Source organism: Raphanus sativus, chromosome 5 (genome assembly GCF_000801105.2).
Source record: "Raphanus sativus cultivar WK10039 chromosome 5, ASM80110v3, whole genome shotgun sequence".
Taxonomy (NCBI): domain Eukaryota; kingdom Viridiplantae; phylum Streptophyta; class Magnoliopsida; order Brassicales; family Brassicaceae; genus Raphanus; species Raphanus sativus.
The window spans coordinates 3,265,612-3,288,234 of NC_079515.1; the positions used below are offsets into that span (position 1 = coordinate 3,265,612).

The 22,623-nt window shown below is 34.2% G+C and overlaps 6 protein-coding genes across 6 annotated transcripts; 3 read left to right on the plus strand and 3 right to left on the minus strand.

The window, feature by feature from the left end:
- The first annotated feature begins 2,400 nt into the window (after window positions 1-2,400).
- Window positions 2,401-4,426, plus strand: LOC108862132 (hsp70 nucleotide exchange factor fes1). The gene is made up of 6 exons (XM_018636173.2): window positions 2,401-2,664; window positions 2,940-3,082; window positions 3,174-3,224; window positions 3,305-3,526; window positions 3,626-3,728; window positions 3,827-4,426. The coding sequence occupies exons 1-6, from the start codon at window positions 2,579-2,581 to the stop codon at window positions 4,326-4,328; spliced, it is 1,107 nt and encodes a 368-aa protein (XP_018491675.1). The 5' UTR covers window positions 2,401-2,578; the 3' UTR covers window positions 4,329-4,426.
- Window positions 4,427-10,439: 6,013 nt separating this feature from the next.
- On the minus strand, window positions 10,440-12,210 carry LOC108857946 (ATP-dependent 6-phosphofructokinase 1-like). The gene is made up of 7 exons (XM_018631950.2): window positions 12,059-12,210; window positions 11,330-11,369; window positions 11,061-11,261; window positions 10,815-10,973; window positions 10,679-10,732; window positions 10,524-10,592; window positions 10,440-10,451 (listed from the first exon to the last, which is right to left on the minus strand). The coding sequence occupies exons 1-7, from the start codon at window positions 12,208-12,210 to the stop codon at window positions 10,440-10,442; spliced, it is 687 nt and encodes a 228-aa protein (XP_018487452.1).
- Window positions 12,211-13,117: 907 nt separating this feature from the next.
- LOC108856713 (transcription factor MYB3R-3) lies at window positions 13,118-15,759 on the plus strand. Its single transcript, XM_018630578.2, has 8 exons — window positions 13,118-13,331; window positions 13,517-13,695; window positions 13,775-13,826; window positions 13,910-13,967; window positions 14,110-14,204; window positions 14,290-14,393; window positions 14,491-14,619; window positions 14,704-15,759. Exons 1-8 carry the CDS (start codon window positions 13,287-13,289, stop codon window positions 15,554-15,556), a joined length of 1,515 nt encoding a protein of 504 aa, XP_018486080.2. The 5' UTR covers window positions 13,118-13,286; the 3' UTR covers window positions 15,557-15,759.
- A 251-nt stretch (window positions 15,760-16,010) lies between these two features.
- Window positions 16,011-17,612, minus strand: LOC108857240 (GLABROUS1 enhancer-binding protein-like 1). The gene is made up of 4 exons (XM_018631199.2): window positions 17,327-17,612; window positions 16,907-17,251; window positions 16,730-16,831; window positions 16,011-16,612 (listed from the first exon to the last, which is right to left on the minus strand). Exons 1-4 carry the CDS (start codon window positions 17,474-17,476, stop codon window positions 16,202-16,204), a joined length of 1,008 nt encoding a protein of 335 aa, XP_018486701.2. The 5' UTR covers window positions 17,477-17,612; the 3' UTR covers window positions 16,011-16,201.
- Window positions 17,613-19,598: 1,986 nt separating this feature from the next.
- Window positions 19,599-21,327, plus strand: LOC108857947 (uncharacterized). The gene has a single exon (XM_057010349.1). The coding sequence runs from the start codon at window positions 19,687-19,689 to the stop codon at window positions 21,199-21,201; it is 1,515 nt and encodes a 504-aa protein (XP_056866329.1). The 5' UTR covers window positions 19,599-19,686; the 3' UTR covers window positions 21,202-21,327.
- A 102-nt stretch (window positions 21,328-21,429) lies between these two features.
- Window positions 21,430-22,623, minus strand: LOC130512399 (protein AE7). Its single transcript, XM_057010350.1, has 3 exons — window positions 22,188-22,623; window positions 22,004-22,102; window positions 21,430-21,883 (listed from the first exon to the last, which is right to left on the minus strand). Exons 1-3 carry the CDS (start codon window positions 22,280-22,282, stop codon window positions 21,772-21,774), a joined length of 306 nt encoding a protein of 101 aa, XP_056866330.1. The 5' UTR covers window positions 22,283-22,623; the 3' UTR covers window positions 21,430-21,771.

Consider the following 22,623-nt stretch of genomic DNA (forward strand, 5'->3'; position numbering starts at 1 on the left):
ATATAAATAAAGTTATGATGTTATAAAGAATAATAATATTGAACTGTTATTCGCCTTATGCATAAATTATAAATCATAAAAATTATTTAGTTTTATTATTTTTATTTCTATATAATAATAAATTAATATGTATAATATCTAAAACAATACGAAGATAGTTTGGAGTTGTTTTGTTTTTTTGTCTTGTTGAATTTTGTTTTGTGATATATAGGTTTATGTAGCTTGGACAAACTATATATAAATTTATTATAAGATATTGTCCATATTTTATGGATTCAACAATGAGTAATTTTTTGCTTAAGAGTTTGTCTAATTAAAATATATTATATGAAAATACTAGTGTTAAAATTTATTGTAACATACTTTAAGTGATTGTTTAGATAATTTATGAGCAGTTACATTTAAATATTTAACTGTTTTCATAAATTTTTATATTTTTAAAAAAATTGAATATATCATTGATTTATTTGTGTCAGATTAAGTTAGAAGCTTCTTTATTGTATTAGATGAATAGTTTCAAAAGTTTTTGAATGGGATATTTAAAAATTTTGAACCTTAAGAGAGTATAAGATTAATATCAAAACATTTGTGACGTTCATGGATGAAAAGAATCTATATATATATATATAAAAAAACGTCGGTTTTCGATGAAAATGTGTGGATTAATCTTAAATATTAACTACAACCAATATATCTTTTATGGAAAACGTGAGACAAAGAAATACAAGTCTATATTCTTAGTATTAATGTCATGTTGAACATACTTTATAAGAATCATCAATAATGTGACTTTTGATTGATATTATTAAGATTATAACATATTTCGTTATATGGAACCGATTCATCAATCGAATAGAAAATTTTCGAATCTTCTTTACGCCGTATTCCTCATAGAAGTCGACGGGTTAACCCAGAATGTCGAATCATATAATGGAGAATGTTGTTATAACAATTGGATCGTAGCAAAGCTTATATACAATGCTTAAAAAACAGAGCGAAAAACAATCATATAAGTAATTATAATGAATAACCAAATATGATAAATATGTCCAAATTTTACGCATAGGAAAATTAGTCGATCATAATATATAACAAATGCAACTGAATTTTAACTATCCAACATTTTATTTTTTTGATATGATATTATTTTTTGGCGTACATTATTATATGTGAATCAATATAAAACAAATGAAAAATACTTATGCAACCTTCTTGATACATACAACCAGTTTATAGTTTTGTAAATTAAGCATCATATAATAAAAATTAGTCATCTCGATGTTTTTCATATGTGTAAGCATCTCATACCTTTGTATCTTTTGTATAATTTTCCTATTCATTCCATAAAACTATATTCAAAGTAGGAAGATTACAATTCAATACCAATTTACTTAACTAGTGTCCTAAACTAAATAATTTACCTTGATTCATGAGCTCTTAGCTTTATTAAAAACGATAGTAAGAAAATAATGTGTTTTTGATACAAATTAATATGTATAAACATATTAAAAGAACTTTTTTTTAGCGGAATGAGTAAATTTATAACGTTGCTAAACATCTTCGCTAATGTGTGATCTGACTAAACGAGATTTAACACATGATTTATTGTATTAAAACAAAACTATATATTATCTACTATATTAATTTAGAGTCCTATTTTTATCTACTGATAAAAGTTGTTATTTGCATTTTAAATGGTCTAACAAAAACATGTAACAATATAAAGCATTATAAATAAATGAATGCATTTGTAACATGTAACTGGAGCTAAATCTTAAACAAGATCTTTAAATGACTGCTATTGGAATATAAATACCGCTATAATATATGACAATCTTGATAAGATCTTTTTTTAGTTACTTGATATCTATTTACAAGAAAGAAACCTCAAAACACGTATTGAAACTATTCTATTAATTATTTTAGGTAGAACTCAATTATTAAAATCTGTGTTCTTATTCCAGCTGCTTTGGTTCACAATTTCTCTGTTTAGCCAAAGAAGTTAGAGAAAAAAAAGAGAGATTCATATGGTATTGTTTCCCGTTAGCAAAGAGATGCAAGTATAAAAATACTCAAATAAATAAATTAATATAACACAATAAATTTATTAGTTTTTTTTTTGGCATTAGTTAATCAACTTTATAAATGAAATATACAAAAAGTAGGCCGCGTTTTAACGAGGGTAATATTCTAGTTAGATGTTAAGTTGGGGGTATTCAATTTGAATTTGTTTTATGTTTGGGTTGAAATAAGCATTGGTTATTGGATAAGGTGGGTCTTATCCTGATATTTAATGTAACGGGCCTACAAAAGCCTAATAGCGTTGCATTTGGCCCAATAACGTTAAAGGCGTCATTGTCTTTTACTTTTTTCAGCCTTGTCTTCAGAGATCGACGAGGTTTAAGATACTTCATTCAGAATGTTGTAGCAGCTTCGCGAATAGTCTATGGTCGGTTTATAAAAACAAAACCACCGAATAAGCCGTTCTCTTCCTCTTCATTAAGAGACAAAAGCTTCGATCTTTGTAGTTTCTCCTCTCTCAAATCTTCGTTTCCAAGTTTCTATTAACGGTTCTTCAATGGCGAAAGACGGACCCAATTGGGATGGATTGCTTAAATGGAGTCTCTCTCACGCCGACGGTACTCGACCAACTCGCCAGTTGAGGTACGAGGCCTCACTTTCTAGTTTCTTAGGTTCTGTCTCTGTCGTTTTTTGTCCGAGATTAGATAAGGATGCTTGTTGGGTAGTGAGAAAGATCAATCCTTTAGAGTGATTTCAAATATGGGTTCGTGTAAAGGAAGGGTTTTTAATCAGTATCGGTTAGATTAGACGCAGTTATCGAATCGTGTAGCTTATGTAGGTGAAAGGGTATCTCTTTTCTTGTTCTATATCGTGTCAGTGGATTGTGTTGTTGATTGAGTTGTTTTTTGGTGAGACAGCGAGGAGGATAGGAAGTGGTTCATGGAGGCTATGCAGTCGCAGACGCTAGATGTAGTCAAACGCATGAAGGAGATTACATTAGTTATGCAAACACCTGAACAGGTTTTGGTGGAACATGGTGTAACACCTGAAGACATTGAAGGTTCTTTTTTATTGGACCATAAACATATTAGTTTCTTCCTGGCTTAATCTTGTGCGGCTGCTGATTTGTTTTTTTAATGTTTTGTGGTTAGATTTGCTGGATGAGTTGCAGGAGCACGTTGAGTCGATCGATATGGCTAATGGTATAAACTAGCTAACTCTTCTTACTTTGGAACTTGTGTGGTTAGCTCAGTTTGAATAATGGTTGCTTACTACTGTGTAGATCTTCATTCGATTGGAGGTTTGGTTCCTCTTCTCGGGTTTCTGAAAAACTCTCATGCTAATATTAGAGCCAAAGCTGCTGATGTCGTGAGCACGATAGTTCAGAACAATCCTCGAAGTCAGGAGTTGGTTATGGAAGCCAATGGTTTGGAGTCATTGCTGACGAACTTCACCTCCGACACAGATGTTCATGCTCGAACTCAAGCTCTCACCGCTATTTCATGTAAGCCTGGTCTAGAATTCTATTAGTGAAGATTGAGATTGTCATGTTTTGGTTGTGAGCATATTCTTAAAGGAGTACTTTTTATCTTTATTTATGCAGCTTTGATTCGCCATAACAAACCTGGAGTCACTGCTTTCAAGCTTGCCAACGGTTATGCTGGCCTAAGAGATGCTATGGCATCTGATAGTGTGAGATTTCAGAGGTAATTAATCTAAAATGCTCTTACTCGTTACATCCTACAAGTACCTTCAAACCTAGGTGGATTCTTTAATTATTATTGTTCTGTTTAAAACACTTCAGGAAAGCCTTAAACTTGTTGCAATATCTTCTCCAAGAAGATGATTCAGACCGAAGCATCGCCACCGGACTCGGCTTCCCTCGAGTGATGATCCATCTCGCGTCTAGCGAAGATGCAGAGACGAGAGAAGCTGCTCTCCGAGGATTACTCGAGCTCACAAGAGAGAAAAACGACGGGAGTGGATGCAGCAGCATGGAGAAAGGCGACGAGAAGCTGAGGCAGCTGCTAGAAGAGCGTATCGAAGGGATCAGCTTGATGTCACGAGAGGATCTAGGAACGGTCAAAGAAGAGAGACAGCTCGTGGATTCACTGTGGAGGGTTTGCTACAACGAACCTTCTTCTCTGAGAGAGAAAGGGCTTCTTGTTCTTCCAGGTGAAGACGAGTTGCCTCCTGATGTGGCGAGCAAGCTCTTCGAGCCTCCTCTCAGAGCTTCTGCGGGGAGTCGTGATGCCACTGAGAAGAAGAAAGAAGAGCCTATCAAACTACTTGGACCCGCACCATAAGAGCGCTGTACTTTTATGTTTTTGTTTGTCTTGTAACGTTTCAAAGCTTTCAGAAAAGATTGATAAACTTCAATGTTTATGTGATGGCAGTTCCTATTTTTGATTTTTTTTAAGATCTCACACAGAGCTGTGATTGTTTTATATTAAGTTTATATGTCTCCTTTGCAGCTCTTTAAGGACTAACCTAATATATCCATGTTTGTTGGGATGTTCTACATGTCTTAGTTGGTTTGTGTGTCTGATAGAATGTTAAGGTTAGGATATTACGAGAATTCATGTCTATGGTGAAACTTTGGATTATTACGGTTCTGTGAGAAGTTGGGAACTATGTTTTTTTTTTTCTTTTTGGCTTTTGGACTCTTGAGAATCTTTGCTGTGCTGTGTCCCAGGTTAAAGGTGAAGGAGAAAAGGATGGGGATGATGAACATTCTGAAGCTTCGGATGATTTAAGACAACTTTTTTGACATCAGTGATACTGAGGTGGGTGGGGAATAATTTGCTTGCTTTCTTTGTGGTGTAATGGTCGAAATTTTCAACACGCTGTCCTAGTCTCTCTTTTTCTTACTACAGTTTCTCTTGTTGATTGATCTTGGTAGTGATATTTTTTCACTGTGAACCAGGATGATTGGTATATTAACACTGATGAGGAAAAGCGTTATAAGAAGGTGATATTGAAACACATCAACAAAAAGTATATTAAGGTGATTTTTAGGATGGTGAAAATGACGACGAAGTTGAAGCTGAAGTAGGATCAAGAAGAATCATATGACATGAACACATATTTTCAAAAACGGTGAGAAGCTCTCTGAAGAGGAAGAAGAGGATGGTTAATGATTTTGGACTGTATTGATGATGCATTCTAGAACAAAGTTTTCATTATTTTTCTTTTCTTTTTGCTGGACTAGTTGATTTGAAAGTAAGGAAAAAGTGGTTGTACTTATCTGCTTCACTCCTACACTTTAATCTCTTTCAATTCTTGTTACAATTATCATAAAACAACTTGTTTTTTCTGAAAAGGGGCATTTTGCATTGTTTATTTCTAACTAGGGTACGGACGGGATATAATTTACATGAGATCTAAGTTATTATTTTTCTGTATAATTTTGTAGTTTGTGTGTTTAAGTTTGCATGAGATGTGTATTACAAAAAATATTATATTACATCACATAAATAGTATTAGACAAACAAATGATATCAATTTGAGAACTTTTTAATAAATGATACAAAATATTTGTTTTAACATCAATTATTGTATTTGTGTTGTTATTAACTTATTTTTGTCTATATATTAGTCTTTGTTAAGTAAGCGAAGAACAATTAAAAGATATATCGTATTTTCATATACATGTAACAATATGCAGTTTACTCTAAACTAAAAATAATTTTAATTTTTACTATTGTTTCTGTTAATCTTATTAGAAATCAAAGATTTGATAAATTAATAAAAATATTTTATTTATGTAACTATTTAAGATTTTAAGTGTTTGTTTATATATTATTGTAGTCCACAGAAAGAAAAATTGTTTCTTATAGAATTCATAGGGAAGAAGGTTTCCGATAAACTATACTATAAATAATGTTAATAATTAGTAAATGTGAAAAAATAAATAAAAATAAAAGTATAGCTCGATCGCTTGTAAGTAAATCATGTACATTTTTTCATATTTTTGCACCATATAATTTGACCTGCGTTTTGTAAGTGCGAATTTATTTTTTGAAATTATATATATATATACATATGAGTGTCTATATAAAATAGTGTATATGTATATGACCACATTAATCCGAAACTGTAGAATTAAAAAAACAAAACTAAAACCGAATTAAATTGCATAAATAGCTAAACAAATTCACTATTTATGGAGCCAAAACACTAAAAATCGAATTAGAATTATATTAATTATATATCTACAAATATCTACAAATATTAATTATATTTAATTTTTAAAAAATTGTTTTCGATTTGTTTAGTTATAAATTTTGTTATGAAAAAATTGTTTGAAAAAAAAAAAATTTATAAATTTTTTGTTTAAAGGTTTTATTTTGAAATCCAAAATTTTGTGTTGTAATTATTTTTTAAAATCATTATTTTTAAATTTGAATTATCATATTTTTAAAATCATAAACTCAATCTATCAAATCAAAACCAACAGTGTAGATTATTTAAACATATGAACATAATTGTTTTCTACCTTTTTAGTGAAATTTATTTTGGACATTTTGACACTTGTGTGCTTTACTTGTAATAAAAAAAAATTTAGGACTAAAATAACTTTCAATATTTAACTAAAATTTAATTTTGAAATTCGTTATTTTTGCTCTGGTGGTAGCAGTCTGGATTCTTGACATTTTTGTTAATAACATTTGGAAAGCACTTGCTTTCTGATGGAATGCTTACTTTATGTGCTGTATTTTTTTGTAACTGAACTTTAGGTGAGATTTTAAATTTCATTTTTTTTGGTTTTGTACGGTGACTTTTTACTAAGAGTCACCGTACCCCCCAGCTCTATTTTTCACATTAAAATAGAGTTTAGAATAAAAAAATGCTCCAATAGTACTTTATTTTACACTCTATAATAGAGTGAAAAATAGGTTTACTCCAAATATAGAGTAAGTTGTTTTTTTTATTCATCATTCTATTTTTTTATCTTTATATATAAAGTAGGCTTTTTTATCTCCTTGGGGGGAAAAATGCCATGTGGCATTTTCTTTAACCATTAAAACATTTTCTCAATTTATATTTAATGGGTTTTAATTGGTGTTAATTGTGAAAGGCATTGAATTTTAAACTTTCTTTCATAAATGTCCACGAGTTTATAACAGTGTTTTGAATCCGATCCGGATCCGCGGTTGAACCGTTAGATTTGGTGACCCAATGTAAATCAGATTTTTTTTTATCAGCAAAATTTAATTCATATTAACCGGATTTATGTTTTGTAAAAAATCCAAAATTTAAGAACCAAAGAAAAAAATATTTGATGGAATTGTAGTATTTTATAAAACTATATTTTGATGTTTAAAAAACATTTTTAAATATTAACTTTAGTTTTTATATATTTATTTTCATTGCTAATATATTATTATATAATAAATTTAATTCATATTAATCAGCGGTTGATCATTTGACCCAACGACCCGGTAAATCGTCTGGTTTAGTATCCGAATCAAATTTCAAAACATTGCTTCACAGGGTTTCTTAGAATTTGATGTTGACGATGGAGAATAGGACCTCTACGATTCTTCTTCTTTAACACAATCGACGTAACCGTTCATGAATCCATAAATCCCACTCATCCCACTCATCCCACTCTCTCATATTGAATATTTATTCAATTCATGCTTCCTTAGCTTCATTGCCTATGTATAGACGGTGTGAGAGCTCGGGTGGAAATCCTTTTACTTTTTCCATTTCAGATCATGTCGAAGTCCCAGTTTCATTGTTCAGAGTTAAAGACAAGCCGGTACAGAGATGTTGTTAAGACTAGGATACAACAATTTTGGCAAGCCTGAAATGTTAAGAAAGAGACAAGCTGTTGGGGTTGATATGTTGTTGCTTGATGGAAAGGTAAGAAGATTTGGTGAAATGTTCCACTCCGGTTAAAACAGAATTTGTCCATTAAATAGAGGAGTTTACCAAACATTTATATTTTTTAGCTAAAAAAATATATTTAAATTTATCAAGATTCGTTGATATTTGCAAATAAGGGTAGACAAACAAGAATTTCGTTAACAGACGGACATAATCTTCCATTATAATAAAATTAATATAGAAAATAAATTTATGTTTCTTATTTTAAAATACATATTTTTAGAGGCCTTCAAACTAAACTAACACATACAACTTGCACCTCCATATTTAAAAAATAAACGTGGTATTCTGAAAATATATATATTAATACTCATCAATTAGTTTACCAAAAATTGATACTTCACCCTTATTTTTTTTATAAAATTTATAAAATATGAAACTTATTCTATCTTTCTATTCTCTGAACTATATATATTAGTACAAGTTTAATAGGTCATAAGTATTCTAATAATTAATAATATAAGTATGTTCTCTAAATAAAATGTCAACTTTACTTTATTTCTAACTAAATTAACTTTGTTACGACTATCAGCTTTTTATTCTATTTTTATTAAATCAATTAGTAACAGCCACTTATGTTATTTCTCTTTGAACTAAACAATTTCAAACAAAGTAATATACTACGTTCGTTAACCACTATCAAAAATATCAGAAAAATATCATTTTCTTTTAACATATTTTCATTTTCATATTTTTAACATATTTTCTTTGCTAAGATCATATAATAAATTATAAATTCATGTAAGAATAAAACATACACACCCGGCGCGTAGCGCCGGAAAACCACTAGTTTTAAAATAGAGTACCACTGAAGCAAACTCCATCTCTATTATAGAGTCACTCTATTTTAGAGTAAAAAATAGAGTGAACCCTTGGGAAGAGAGTAAAAACTGGCTTTTGGTAGTGATATAAATCTTCACTTTAGAGTTGCATCTGAGATTTTTCAATTCATGGTACCAAAAAACATGACCAAAAAAACTTCTATGTACGAAGCCATGGAAGATTAGCAAAGCCTATTGAGTGAGTGATCAAACAATCGAATCACTGATCTCCTGTCCTAAATGTTGATAGATAATTTCGAGCAAATCCAGAATGTCATAATTGCAAGTAAAATGAATATTTATTTGATATTCGGGAAATCATTTATTTATGGAAATACTAGGGTCGGCCCGCCCTACGGGCGGATATACTTTATTTATATGTTATTATTTTTTTTACTATTTTGTGGTTTATGTTTTTAATTTCATTTGCAAGAGATATGTATGATAATGATTTTAATCTTTTAGAAAGGTTTAGATGAGGAGAGATTACATGTGATAAGATATATTATGCTTGTTAACATTAGTTACAAATGTTCTTTATGTATTTTGTTTGACAATTTTTTTTTTTTAAATGTTTGATTCTGTATTATGTGTAAAATTTTTTTATATGATTATTTTATCTATTTATTTTGTAATTTTTACTATTAATTTTTTTTTTGTTTTGAAAATTTAGTTTTAGTCTCGTTAACAGTTAACTAAATTTTATTGAATGAGAGTATCTTCTATTTTCTATTAGGATTGTGTATATGTTTTTATCATTTTGTTCTTTTAAATCATATAAGTTCACTTTTTTATTGACCTTTCATTCATATTATGATCTCCATTTTAATGGTTTGTGATTGTAGTGTGATGTGTGAACCATATTATTGTAGTTTTTTATTGGATGTGTTTTTATGTTATAATTTATGGTGTTTAATAATGTATATTGTTTTTAAGAATGGTTGTGCTTATACTAAGTGTTTGTGTACAAAAATATTATATTAAGATTTTGATTTTAATGATATTTATTATAATTGAGATACTAATTTAATATAGTAGACTGTAACAAAAGAAGACTCCTGCATATTATTAATTTATTGTATTTTTTATTTTTTAAAAGAAATTTATCTTGTTTCTACTATATATATAAAATATTTATTTTTCATTATTTGTGTCGTTATAAGAGCATCAATATTAGTAGAATATGTTGGAGTCTCTAAAATAAAATCAAAATATTAATATTTTCTTTATCTGATTATTTGTAATTTTCTTGCAAGTGAACCATTATGTTGTTGACATCTCTCAAAATTTGTTTGATAAACTCTTCTCCAAGAACGTCTTCTTCCTTCTAACCCAAATGATCTATCTTTTTTTTTTCTGTAACAAAAGAAGACTCCTGCATATTGTTAATTTATTGTATATTTTTTATTTGTTAAAAAATAATTTATCTTGTTTCTACTATACATATAAAATATTTTTTTTTTTCATTATTTGTGTCGTTATAAGAGCATCAATATTAGTAGAATATGTTGGAGTCTCTCAAAAAAATATCAAAATATTAATATTTTCTTTATCTGATTATTTGTAATTTTCTTGTAAGTGAACCAATATGTTGTTGACATCTCTCAAAATTTGTTTGATAAACTCTTCTCCAAGAACGTCTTCTTCCTTCTGACCCAAATGATCTATCTTTTTTTTTTTTTTGATCAAAACCCAAATGATCTAATCTATAATCTGCATTCAAGAACGAATCAACAGTAAGATACGAAAATAGAAATCTTCAAACCATTGGGGGAATAGTCTTACAGGAATGTCATTGTCGATTGTTTTGGAGATCCCTGCAACAGCAACTTTAAGTCCACATCTCCTAATCTCCTGCAGAGACAAAGATACTTTCATTAAATCAATATCCAAATCCAAACCAATGTACTGCATCATCAGATACAACGTTTTTGCACTACCTGGAATATAACAGCTGCTCCTTTCTGTGATCCATCTCCACCGATTATATAAACCTGGTCAAGTCCCAATAACAAAAACTCAGTTTCAACTGTATCTTGGTTGTGTCGTTGGTTTGAGTTACTAAAAATCAAGAACCTGGTTGATCCCACTATCTTGAATACTATCAACTATCTTGGTGGTGTCGTGACCGCCTCTTGAAGTCCCAAGGATGGTTCCTCCACGTTTATGAATATCATTCACTGTTTTCAGGTCCAAATCGATCGTGTTCCTTGCATAGAAACCTCTGTAACCTCCCTGCAAACCACATTGTTCTCAAGATTTTATATATACATTGAGTTTAAAAAATCTTAGAGCAATGATGAAAGATTGAGGGGACCTTACATCAATTCCAAGGATTTTCTTGACACCATACATGTAAGACAATCCACAAACTATCTCTCTGATCACAGTATTAAGACCGGGACACAGGCCACCACATGTAACAATGCAAGCAACTACATCATCCGAATCAAAGACAACCCTTTGACGTGGTCCTGCTCTGCGGAAATGTGTTCCTCTCGGACTATCAAGACGAAGAACTATCTGCGAAAGAGCCAAACATATTAAAGAGAGACGAATAAATGGCTAAAGGAGAGAGCTTTTACACTTACCTTTTGAGGAACCGTGTCATCCTCATCAATGAAGTACTGCCTGAAAACACATAGCAACCAGATAAAGATTACACATTTCTAAACCGAAAGCTATTTGATTCAATACTGAGGGAAAAAAGTAACGAACTTTGTGAAAAGAAAACTGTCACTTCATCAAAGGATGCCGACTCAGTAAACCGGATCATCAAAGGAGAGTCGGAGAGTCGGAAATTCAGAGCACACCGTGACACATCAAAACCGAAGACGGTGAACATCGACCCGACGGCGAGCCTAGACTGGAACCATAGACTATGAGTTGAAAGGGAGAATACGTAGTGGATGGGATTAAACACAGACTCTTAACTCCGACCGTTTTGGTGAGGGGAATCAGAAACGACATAGCTTTGCCGTAGAAGGAATGGAGAGATGCGAATTTCGTTTTCTTCGCCGAAGAATATTAGGATTAGAAAGTAGCTTATGTTAGTACGGGCCGGTTAAAGAACAAACTCAGCAAGCTAAATCCCAGACAAATAACACTAACATGAAGCCCATCAAACCAAGGGATTAATGAAACGATGCGCTTAAAGGAAGCGGACACGTGGCGACTGGAGGAAGCGTGAATTTCCTAGGTGGCAGCTGATGTGTCACCAGGAGAGAAACAACTTTTTTTTATAGTAATAGATTATATTTTTATTAAAAAAATAAAAAGGAAGAAATTTGCAAAAGAGTATTAGTAATGGAAAGTCCTACTTTATGCAGAAACCCCGTCCCACTTTCCTCTCTCCATTAATAATCTTCTCTCTATCCTCCTCTCTACCATCCTCAATGCCTCTCTCCATTTCCTTCACGGCCTCATCCTCCTCCTCTCCTCTGTCGCTGCCGCTTTCCTCCTCAATCCTCATACTCTGCTGCACGCGTATCAGGCGGTTGGCTCTTCCGGAAAGCCTCGGACTTCATCTCATTGGCGAGACTCTGATCTGGTCGGAAGATCCTGGGACTTGCATCGAGGAGAGAATTTCCCGGAATCGGTTTTAATAATGCATATATTTGGTGAACTGACGATTTGCTCAGCTGACCCGGAGTCGAGCAGGTTTCTTATTCAGAACAAAAGGAAGCTTTTGGATTGCTCTTATACTGTCTCCCTTCAAACGGTAAGAACCAAACCATTTCGTACCCCATTGCCGGTACCTGGGTCTCAGAGGATTATAATGATTAAGATTTGAGAGGAAGAAAGTGAGGTGATAAATTTCACGAAAGCTTACTCTGTTATTTATAGGTGCACATTCGATACCATAAAAGGAAGGGTGTATTGAATGTGGCGTAGTGGAAAGAGTGGTTCATTGGTATTGATGAAAACGTTACTTATGTTGATTGAATGCAAGAGTAAACTGTTCAGAGGTAAAAGATTGAACATCCAACGACATGACGATGACGACCAAAGCGAGAAAAAAAAGGAAAACCTCAGATCAAGTGAAACGCTGAGTTTTGCTTCTCTGGGACACGTGTCACATCTACATAGCTCGAATTTGTGACCTGTATGCTGAGTTGGCTTCACTAGGAGAGAAAGAACTATATTTTATATAATAAGATTAATTTAAATAATAAATTAATATGTGCTTAGATAAGGCTATATATTGTAGGAATCAAGCACTTGTAAGTTGTAAACACTCTCCGGTTCACCTTATCCTGAATTGATTGAGAAAGCCGGTTTGGTTTGGTTGAATCATTCATAAATTACAAGAATAAACCGGCCGAGTGAGAAAATAGGTTACTAGTTATGGTAAAAAGAAGGGCGAGTAACGGTAGAGAAAGCTAATTGAAAAAAAAACCCTTTTTTTATTTGTCTCTGTGTCGATCCAAAGTCTCTTCTCTTTCTCTCTGCTTCAACGGGCAAAGTTTTATTTCGAATAAAGTTTCGTCTTTTAACGTTCTTGTTCCTCCTCTGCTCCTGGGCGAATTCGTGAATCTACCTATCTCGATGAGCTTGAATCTCAATCCATCGTCTTCTTCTTCTCCAGATGAGGTTTGTTTCTCAAATCCGATTCCAAGGGTTTTTGTTCGTCCGATCGGTTCTGAAATCGATTACAGATTCATGTGATTAGAACTGTTATAAACCCTAGATTATTATTTTTTCATTGAATTATTTTTGTGAGAGATCTGGGGGCGTTTCTGATAGAATTGAGATTATGGATCTTTTTTTTTGTGCAGGGAGAAAGAAGAGGTGGTGAAGAAGTGAAGATGGAGGAGGATGAGTGTGTAGAGAATAAGCAATCAACAGCTGCTTCTTGCTCCTCTGTATCCGAAGGTAGTGGTAGTGGTAGTAGTTTCCTCCTCAAGTCTCCTCCTGCTGTTGCAAGTCCTCCTCCCACTCTCTCTCCAACTCATAGGTGCGTTCGAATTAAAGTTTACAAATTTAAAAATCTCAACATGAGTGGGAGATTTTGATGTTTTGTTATGTTTTTTTAGGAGGACGAGTGGGCCTATAAGGCGAGCCAAAGGAGGTTGGACTACTGAAGAGGTTAGTTAGTAGTGTTGATTGCTTTTGTTGTGTACTATTTTCGGAAGTTTTTTTAGATGTTTTGTCTTTACTTGGTTGTTCAGGATGAGACATTGAGGCAAGCAGTTTGTACTTACAATGCCAAGAGCTGGAAGAAAATAGGTAAACGTATCATTTCCTTTTTTTCTATAGATTCTTAATTGATGTCACAGCTTTGTGGTTGGAGTCTTTGTATGCAATTGTGTATATGAGTTTCATCAACTGTTCTTTCTGTTTGAATTAGTGTGTTTTGTTTCTTGTTCAGCGGAGTTTTTCCCTGATAGAACCGAAGTTCAATGCCTGCACCGATGGCAGAAAGTTTTGAATCCGGACCTTATTAAAGGACCGTGGACGCAAGAGGTTCCATTCTACTCCTTGGTTTCTTTTGTTTTTGTTGTCTTTTTCAATGTCTGTATGAGAGCTAAAGGCTATTTTGATTTTACAGGAGGATGAGAAAATAGTTGAACTTGTTGGAAAATACGGTCCTGCGAAATGGTCTACTATCGCAAAGTCTTTACAAGGTCGAATTGGGAAGCAATGTCGAGAAAGGTAAATATTCATATGAGCAGAAAGGCATTTTTTTTTCTTTTCTTTATAGTTGTTTTTAAGAAGCTTCAATGTGTGTCTTTGGATATGTCATATGCAGGTGGCACAACCATTTGAACCCTGGTATCAACAAGGAGGCTTGGACCCCAGAGGAAGAGTTAGCTCTCATGAATGCTCATCGAGTCCACGGAAACAAATGGGCTGAAATCGCTAAGGTCTTACCCGGCAGGTAATATATATATATACTCTTCCTTGGTGCATATGCTTCAATGGAGTCAAGGGTTAGGTTTTAATGAAAAAGGGTTTGATGCAGAACCGATAATTCGATAAAGAATCATTGGAATAGTTCACTGAAGAAGAAGTCAGAATTCTACTTAGCTAATGGTGCCTTACCACCTTCAGCAGCAAAGACTGGTGTTCTTGATAGTGCTGCTACTAAACGTCCATTCTTTTATAGAAGAGACTCTGTAACCGTTGCTCAAACCTCTTCTTCGGGTACTATACAGATTAACAAACCAGATGAAGACCGAAAAGACCAAGCTGCTTCACCACTGACCGGTGTTAGCGAGTACGGACGTTCTCCTCAGTTACCTAACCCAGAGCCATCGCCAGAGAACGGTTACCATCTTTACTACAAGAATCCACCTCAAACGGAGTACTCCATGGCGTCAGAAGCGGATAAGCAGCGTATGTACGGGTACGAATGCGGCTGCAGTCCAAGCGCATCACCTGTGATCTTCTTCACACCACCACCGCCTAGTAGAAAGGAGTACATTAACGGTTTGCGTCCAACGAGTCCTGAATCTTACCTGAGAGAAGCCGCTAGGACTTTCCCAAACACACCTTCCATATTCAGGAAAAGACGACGCAGGACTGTTGTTGTTGTTTCTGATAATGACAACAAGGCCACGGAAAGAGATGAAGAAGCTAAAGAGGTTGTTGTTGCTGTTCAAAAGGTGGTGAATGAGACAGAGAGGAGCCCTGATACTGAACAAGAGAAGCAGAGCGATGGTTCAAACGCTTACAACTTGTCTCCTCCGTACCGGATAAGATCCAAAAGAACAGCTGTTTTCAAGTCAAGACAGCTTGAGTTCATCTCTCCAGAGGAAGCAAAAGCAGCTGATGATGAAACCAAATCATCTGAGAAAGATAAGGTGCTTGATTGATGGGGAAGACTCTCAACTCCCATGCTAAGAAACAAAAAAAAAATTATTTTTCTTCATTACACGCTGAATTTTTGTTATTGGTTTTTATTTTTATTTTTGGGTGACTTCAAAACTGTATTAATACCAAAGAATAATTCACAACAGGTTCGGGTTAATAATTCCCAAAAGAAAATATCATATTTTATATCAGATGAAATTGAATATTTATTTTGCTATGGAATCTATTTATATGAAAGTTCTTTTACATATGAGCTGTCTTAAAACTATTAAACCTTAAATAATTTATGAACTATAAAACTATTTATATAATAATTTTCATAAATTATAAAAAGACTAAAAACTAAAAACTAATTTTTCTGAATAAATTTTACATATTATTCAAAAAAGAAAAAAACTCCTAACGTCACTTTGAGTCTTTGACCAATATTTATCAAATCCTGAAAAGGGCAGCGAGAAGAGAAGAAATATAATACTGCAGCTCTCAAGAGAATAACAATTTCCAGTTAAGAGTATTTAGTAAAACAATATTGTAATAATCTGGAGAGAAGAAACACATTCAAACTGACTAAAACTTATAGTAAATCGTACTACCAACTTTCTAACTAAACAACACCATTACAGCAAAAGTGATGCAATGGCCTAGTTTCATCCATCATAGGCTGCCTCTACAAGCTTCGCAGTAAACCTAAGCTTCTTGATTTTCAATTTTGTTTCCTCGGAACATAATGCTTTCCACTCATTGCTCAACTCTTTTCTTTTCTCCGTTCCAAGGTTCATCATCAGCTTCTTAAGCTGTAACTTCCTCTGCCAAACACTTAAACCTTGCAAAATCGTTGTCTCAAACGCATCTTCCACAACGCGTAACTCATCAGCATCATCATCATGACTCTCCTTTCCGTCGGTTGTTTTGTCAACACCCACTTCATAAAGCGATTTGCCATCAAACGCATCTTCCTCCGCCCCGTTTTCATTTACAGGTTCATTATTACCCACTCGCCCATTATCCTTTACAGGTTCATCATTACTCACTCGCCCAGTTTCCCTAAAGCCATTCTCCTGATTCATCAAAATCACTCTTAACTGTTACTGCGATAGCAAAACTTTAGACTTGGAAACAGAACCAAAACTGTAGGTTGGAAAACAAAAAAAAAACGATATAAATAGGTCACTCACGATCTGCACAACGTTCTCCGTGCCATTGCCACCATAAAGCTTACTACTTTCATCCCCATTGTCATTCACATAAACAGCATTATCCATTTGTTCATCATCCCCCTGATTGATCAGCAACCAATAGTACCAAATCATTTTAAACTATTTACAGAATCAAATCAAGAAACCTTCACTTACGCAACTTTGAGTCGTCTCTCCTCCTGGTGATTTCTCAATGCCTCCTCCTTGAGCCTCTTCTTCTTGTGCTTTCTCGTCGTTAGCAGCAACTTCAGGTTGGTAAACGCCCCAGATCATGTTGGAGTATCCAAAGGCTTGAGAGTCAGTAAGCCTAGTAAAGAGCGGATCTTCCCCTCGATCGATTCTCTCCATGTGAAGAGCGAACTTCCTCCTCAGCTTCCTGACCTTACTGAAAAGCTGCTCCTTGGAGAATTTCACATGGATGGAACCTTGCACGAAACGGAAGAAACCATCCCAATCGAAACTCGGATCGTGCCTTGTATTCACTCTGTAATCCACTAATCCCTAAAAATATCCACAGCAAGTGAGAAGAGGATCTAATGTGACATAGGAGTAGAGATGCTGAAATGAGATGGGGACCTTTAAGATAGAGAGCTCGTCGTCCTCGTTCCATATCCGTTTGATCAAAGGAGAAGCCGATTTATTCTTCTTCTTCTTCCTCGAAACGTCTTCTGAGGGAGACTTCGGCAGACATGTATCGGAGCAATTGAGGCGATTCGTAGTCGCCATTTGCACTTACCGTATCGGATCTCTCGAAGCTAATCGCGACGGGGACTTGCGTGACCCTCGATGCGTGTTTGAAGATTCCTCAGCGCAAGGTAAAGGGACGAAGCAGAAGAGTTTCTTCACCTTCGTGCAAGGAAAAAAAAAAGGGCCCCAGTCTCTTTTATACACTCTTGTTCATTTTGTTAATTATAAAAATAAATAATTCTACTATATTTCATAATTTATATTTTTTATAAAAAAAATATTTTTACTTTTGTTTTCGAAAAAGTCCATATGTCACAATATAATTGACATGGGTCTATGTTAATTCTAATTTTTAACAAACTTAATTTGTTAAAAATATTGGTTGTATGATAAATAAAATAAGCAAATAACAAAATAATAACCATTAAAACTTATGCAATTTTGAATATGAAAAAACACAATTTTAGACATTTTTATAATTTAATATTAAATAATATATGGAAAAAATTAAATCATATTTTTCATACATATGATAAAAAACATATAACGGTCGAAATCTCAAACTATTTCAAACATTGTTTTTCTCTTTATTTCGATCACAGCTTAACTAGTAACAAGTAAATCCAATAGGATATTTACATCAGTTATTTTTGTATTTAACTGAAAGCTTAATTTTTAACTGATCAAAGAGAAATAGTATAAGACCTCAAAAACATAACTACTAAATTATATAGCTTATGGAGAAACGGATTACAGGAGATCTTCAGCTTGGTGCATGGCGTACCATCGAACATGGATCTCATAGGACGGCTCGGAGAGGTGCAGTCAGGCGTGTATTCTCACAAGATGGTAGAATTGTCGGCTGTATAATCGTCTTTGTAATATTCTCATCATTGTAATAGCATAATTAATCGATAATAATCGATCCAGTTCAAAAAAAAACAATGTCCAAAACTACTAATATACTTAGTTTTCGAATATAATTTTTTAAAAATAAGTAAATTACCTAATAAATAGAGTCACCAGAATATTTTTAGATCATTTAAAAATTCGCTAAAAAGGTATATAAAATTAGTTGTGAAATTAAACAAAAAAATAGTTTTAAAAAATCTATGCAAAAAAATATATCTATCCTAGACCTTTTGGAAATTCTGTAAAAAATTATGTAGTTTTTATGATAAAAAGACACATTCTTACACATTTTTAATAATCTATTAAAATTCAATTAATTTTAACATGAATATATACATCTTTATGAAAAGACACTTCCTTATACATTTTAAAAATTTCTTAAAATTAATTAAAAAATTAAAATAAAAAGATATATCTTTCACATGTTAAATGTCTAAACAGTTTTAAAAAGGAAAAAACACATTCTTTGATACAATCTCTCGGAGTCTGAAACAAAGACATGGGATACCACTTGTGAACAAGTTCGACATCGAAGTATATAAAGTCGGAGCTATGTATGTCCACACGGATCCCTTTAACCGGAAACCACCAGAAAATGATATATCCGATAAACCACTGATGCTTATGTATCCTATCATTCCTGTGATGCAGGCTTCGTAATATATAAATGTCTGAAAACCTGTACAATCTGTTGACTTCTGAAAAGATACAACTTTTAAGATGACGACGGTTAGTGTAAAAAGATACAATTCTTAAAAGATATGATGGTTCTGCAATTTGTTTAGGAGACGCCTTTGAGAAGATACAATGAGGCATGGATTGTTAATATGAATCATGACGTCATATCCTTCATCCTAAACAAAGTTTTATCCCTTAAATTATATTTTAGAAGCCAATTGTCACTGTTAAATTTTGGTTTTTTTTCCTATAATAAAATGGTGACATCAGTAGTACAAAAAAATAGATTTGCTATATATATTATATATAGATTAATAAATAAATAAAATTATTTTATATATAACTAAAAGATAACTCTGATATGTATTGTTATCCAGAAATTATATTTTAATATAATAATAATTTTTTTTATATAATTATGTGGGTATCTTCAAGCAAAACACCTGGTTAAAAGTATATATCATATAAATCCTTTTAGTTGTTACATTATCGAAAAAGAAAAAGTGAATAAAAGCGGGAAAAAATCAAATAAGAAAAGGAAATAGGGAAAACAAATTTAAAAAAAAAAGGAAACAAAGTGGCTATATATACAGCTAGCTCTACAGAACTCAAACTAGCATAGAAAAAAAAAACCTAACGATCCAGAGAGAAAGAGAGAGATGGAAGGAGTCTACGTTCCTGCTTTCAGAAGGAAGGAGAAGACGACAGACATGGAGCGAGAATCATGGGACGAGCTCCGGAGAAGAATCAACGCCTTGGTGAACAAGGCAAGCGCGAACAACCTGCGCCACGTGGCTTTGGAACTCTTCCAAGAAGATCTGATCAGAGGCAGAGGCCTCTTGTGCAGATCGTGCATGAAATCTCAGATGGCTTCTCCCGCTTTCTCCGACGTGATCGCCGCTCTGATCGCCGTCGTGAACTCCAAGCTTCCTTCGGTCGGCGACCTCTTGCTGAGAAGGTTGGTTCTGCGGATCCGAAGGGCTTATGATCGTAACGACAAGCCTCTTTTGTTGGCTGTAGTTAGGTTCCTCGCGCATCTCGTGAACCAGCGGGTGGCTTGCGAGGTTATCGCCCTCGAGGTTGTACACATGCTTCTCGGCGAGCCTACCGAGAGCAGTGTCGAGGTCGCTGTCGCGTTTGTTAGAGAGTGTGGTGCGTTGCTTCTTGAGGTCTCTCCGAGTGGTATTAACGTGATCTTTGACGTGTTTCGAAGGATTGTTCAAGAAGGGGATTTGGAGTTTAGGTCTCGGTGTTTGGTCGAGTCTTTGGTCGCTCTTAGGAGAGCTAATTTCGAGGGCCGTCCAGCGGTTCGTGATAAGTTGGATCTTGTTGATTCAGACGAGAAAGTGACGCATGTCATCTCTCTGTTTGATGAGTCTGATCCCGAGACTTCTCTTGACGTCTACAAGCCTGACCCTGAGTTCCACCAGAACGAGAAGAAGTACGAGCAGCTTAAAAGGAAGATACTTGGGGAGCAAGAAAAAGAAGAAGTAGATGATGATGATGATGATGATGATAATGATGATGATGAAGGGACAGTTATACATGATCATACAGAAACCGATCTTGTCAGTCTGAGGAGGACAATTTATCAAACGATCATGTCAAGTCTTAATTTCGAGGAAGCGGGGCATAAACTGCTCCAAATCAGACTCGAACCGGGTCAGGAGATGGAGCTATGCGTTATGATCCTCGAATGTTGCGCTGAGGAGAGAACTTATCGTCCTTTCTACGGTCACTTAGCACACAGGTTCTGCCTAAGAAGCAAAACGTACAGAGAATGTTTCGAGAATCTGTTTGTGCAGCAATACGCGACGGTTCACCGTCTGGAAACTAATAAACTGAGTAAGGTAGCCATGTTCTTTGCTCACGTGCTGGCCGCGGGATCTCTACCGTGGCGTGTCCTTGGCAATGTTTGGTTGACAGAGGAAGACACAACATCATCGTCACGTATCTTTCTCAAGATACTGTTCCAAGAACTCTCTGAGCAAATGGGATTGAGAGCGTTGAATGAGAAGCTTCAGGATCCGACCATGGAGGACACTTTTGAGTCAATGTTCCCAAAGGACCATCCTAGGAACATGAGGTTCTCCATCAACTTCTTCACCTCAATTGGTCTTGGAGGCATCACTGAGAGACTCAGGCAGCTCCTCGCCCAGCGTCAGAATCCGTAATTAATTAGATGAGATGGAGAAGAAGCGTAAAAGAAGAAGAGGTTGATTAGTATAAAGCTCTCTACAAATTTTTATTGTCTCTTTATTTGGCTTGAAGTGTCTTAAAAAGAAAATCAAAGAAAGGTTTTTTCGTATCTATTGCCTCTTTTTTTTTCTTTTTTTTTTTAACTTTGATGAGCTCACAAAAAATCAAATATGTTTTAAAGCTATGAGTTTGCATACAATAGCGTTTAAGGTCCATCATCTACTGCTTTGTTGAGCCTAATTTTATGTTCAAAGCTCAAGTTAGTTTAAGAACAAACTTAAACTCGCCAAAATTACACCATGATGATGTAAAGCTTAACTAACACCTCTGTCCAGACTCTAATGATGTAGTAATCACAAGTTGTAATTAAATAGAGAATGAAGTTGGAAGAAAAACACAGCAAAAATCAATTACAAGGCTAATGTTGTTATCAGATAAGAGACTGAAACAAGAAAGTATAGTTAAAAACTTAAAATCCTAAACGATGTGTCGAGAATCAGACCGAATCCAGAATCAAGTGCTACCGCTCTTTATCGCTTAGTTGTTTATTGACTGCAATTTGAGTAACAGACTGTTTTATTCCAACTAACAAGAGTAGTCTGAAATATTGTACCTGCAGCCTCGGTTGCATGACTCCCTGGTGCTACTCTAATCGACCTGAACACAAATATGCGGAAAATTAATAAGAGAATTAATCACCTTCAGTTAGTCTTAGTGATCCTGGTGACTCTTTAAGAAACACAAGAATAATCTTCAACCGGAACAGTTACTTGTAACCTTAAATCGAGAAGGATGGCTTTTGAGAAGTTTGTGTAGATGCAAAGGCCAATAAGGTGGCAGACGTGACAATGTGGAAGAGTTGGCGTGAGTCTAACTCTGCATAATTAAAAAGATACAACAATTTAGTAGATTGGACTAAGGGAAAAGATAAGAAAATCCCAGTAACTTTCTTTGTGCTTACCTAACGTAACTCATCATCAACTTCAAGATTCTTCTGTAATCACGCGGAGCTCCTCCAGCGTCAGCTCCGAATGCTCTGGATCTTTGATATCTCATTGTATGATTTGTAGGTCGGCAAGACGGCAAGGCACAAAAGATAGGTTGATCAAATAATAGGCATAACGACGAGAAATTCAATATTTCTAACGGGTTAAGAACCTAAATATCAAAAATCTCGAGCTGGTCTAGTTGTTCTCTACTGAGTACTCATTGGTGTTGCGCTGATCAATACGAACACGCCGTTTCCTAGGGTAAACAATTGTGTTCTCATTAACCAATCTAGCTAGAGCCAGGTGATTCTCCTCCAAAAGAGTTTCAAAAAAACTAGGTGATTCTCCTCTCCTCTACTCAAACTCATGCAATATAATATTTATTAAATAAATATATTATAAATATTA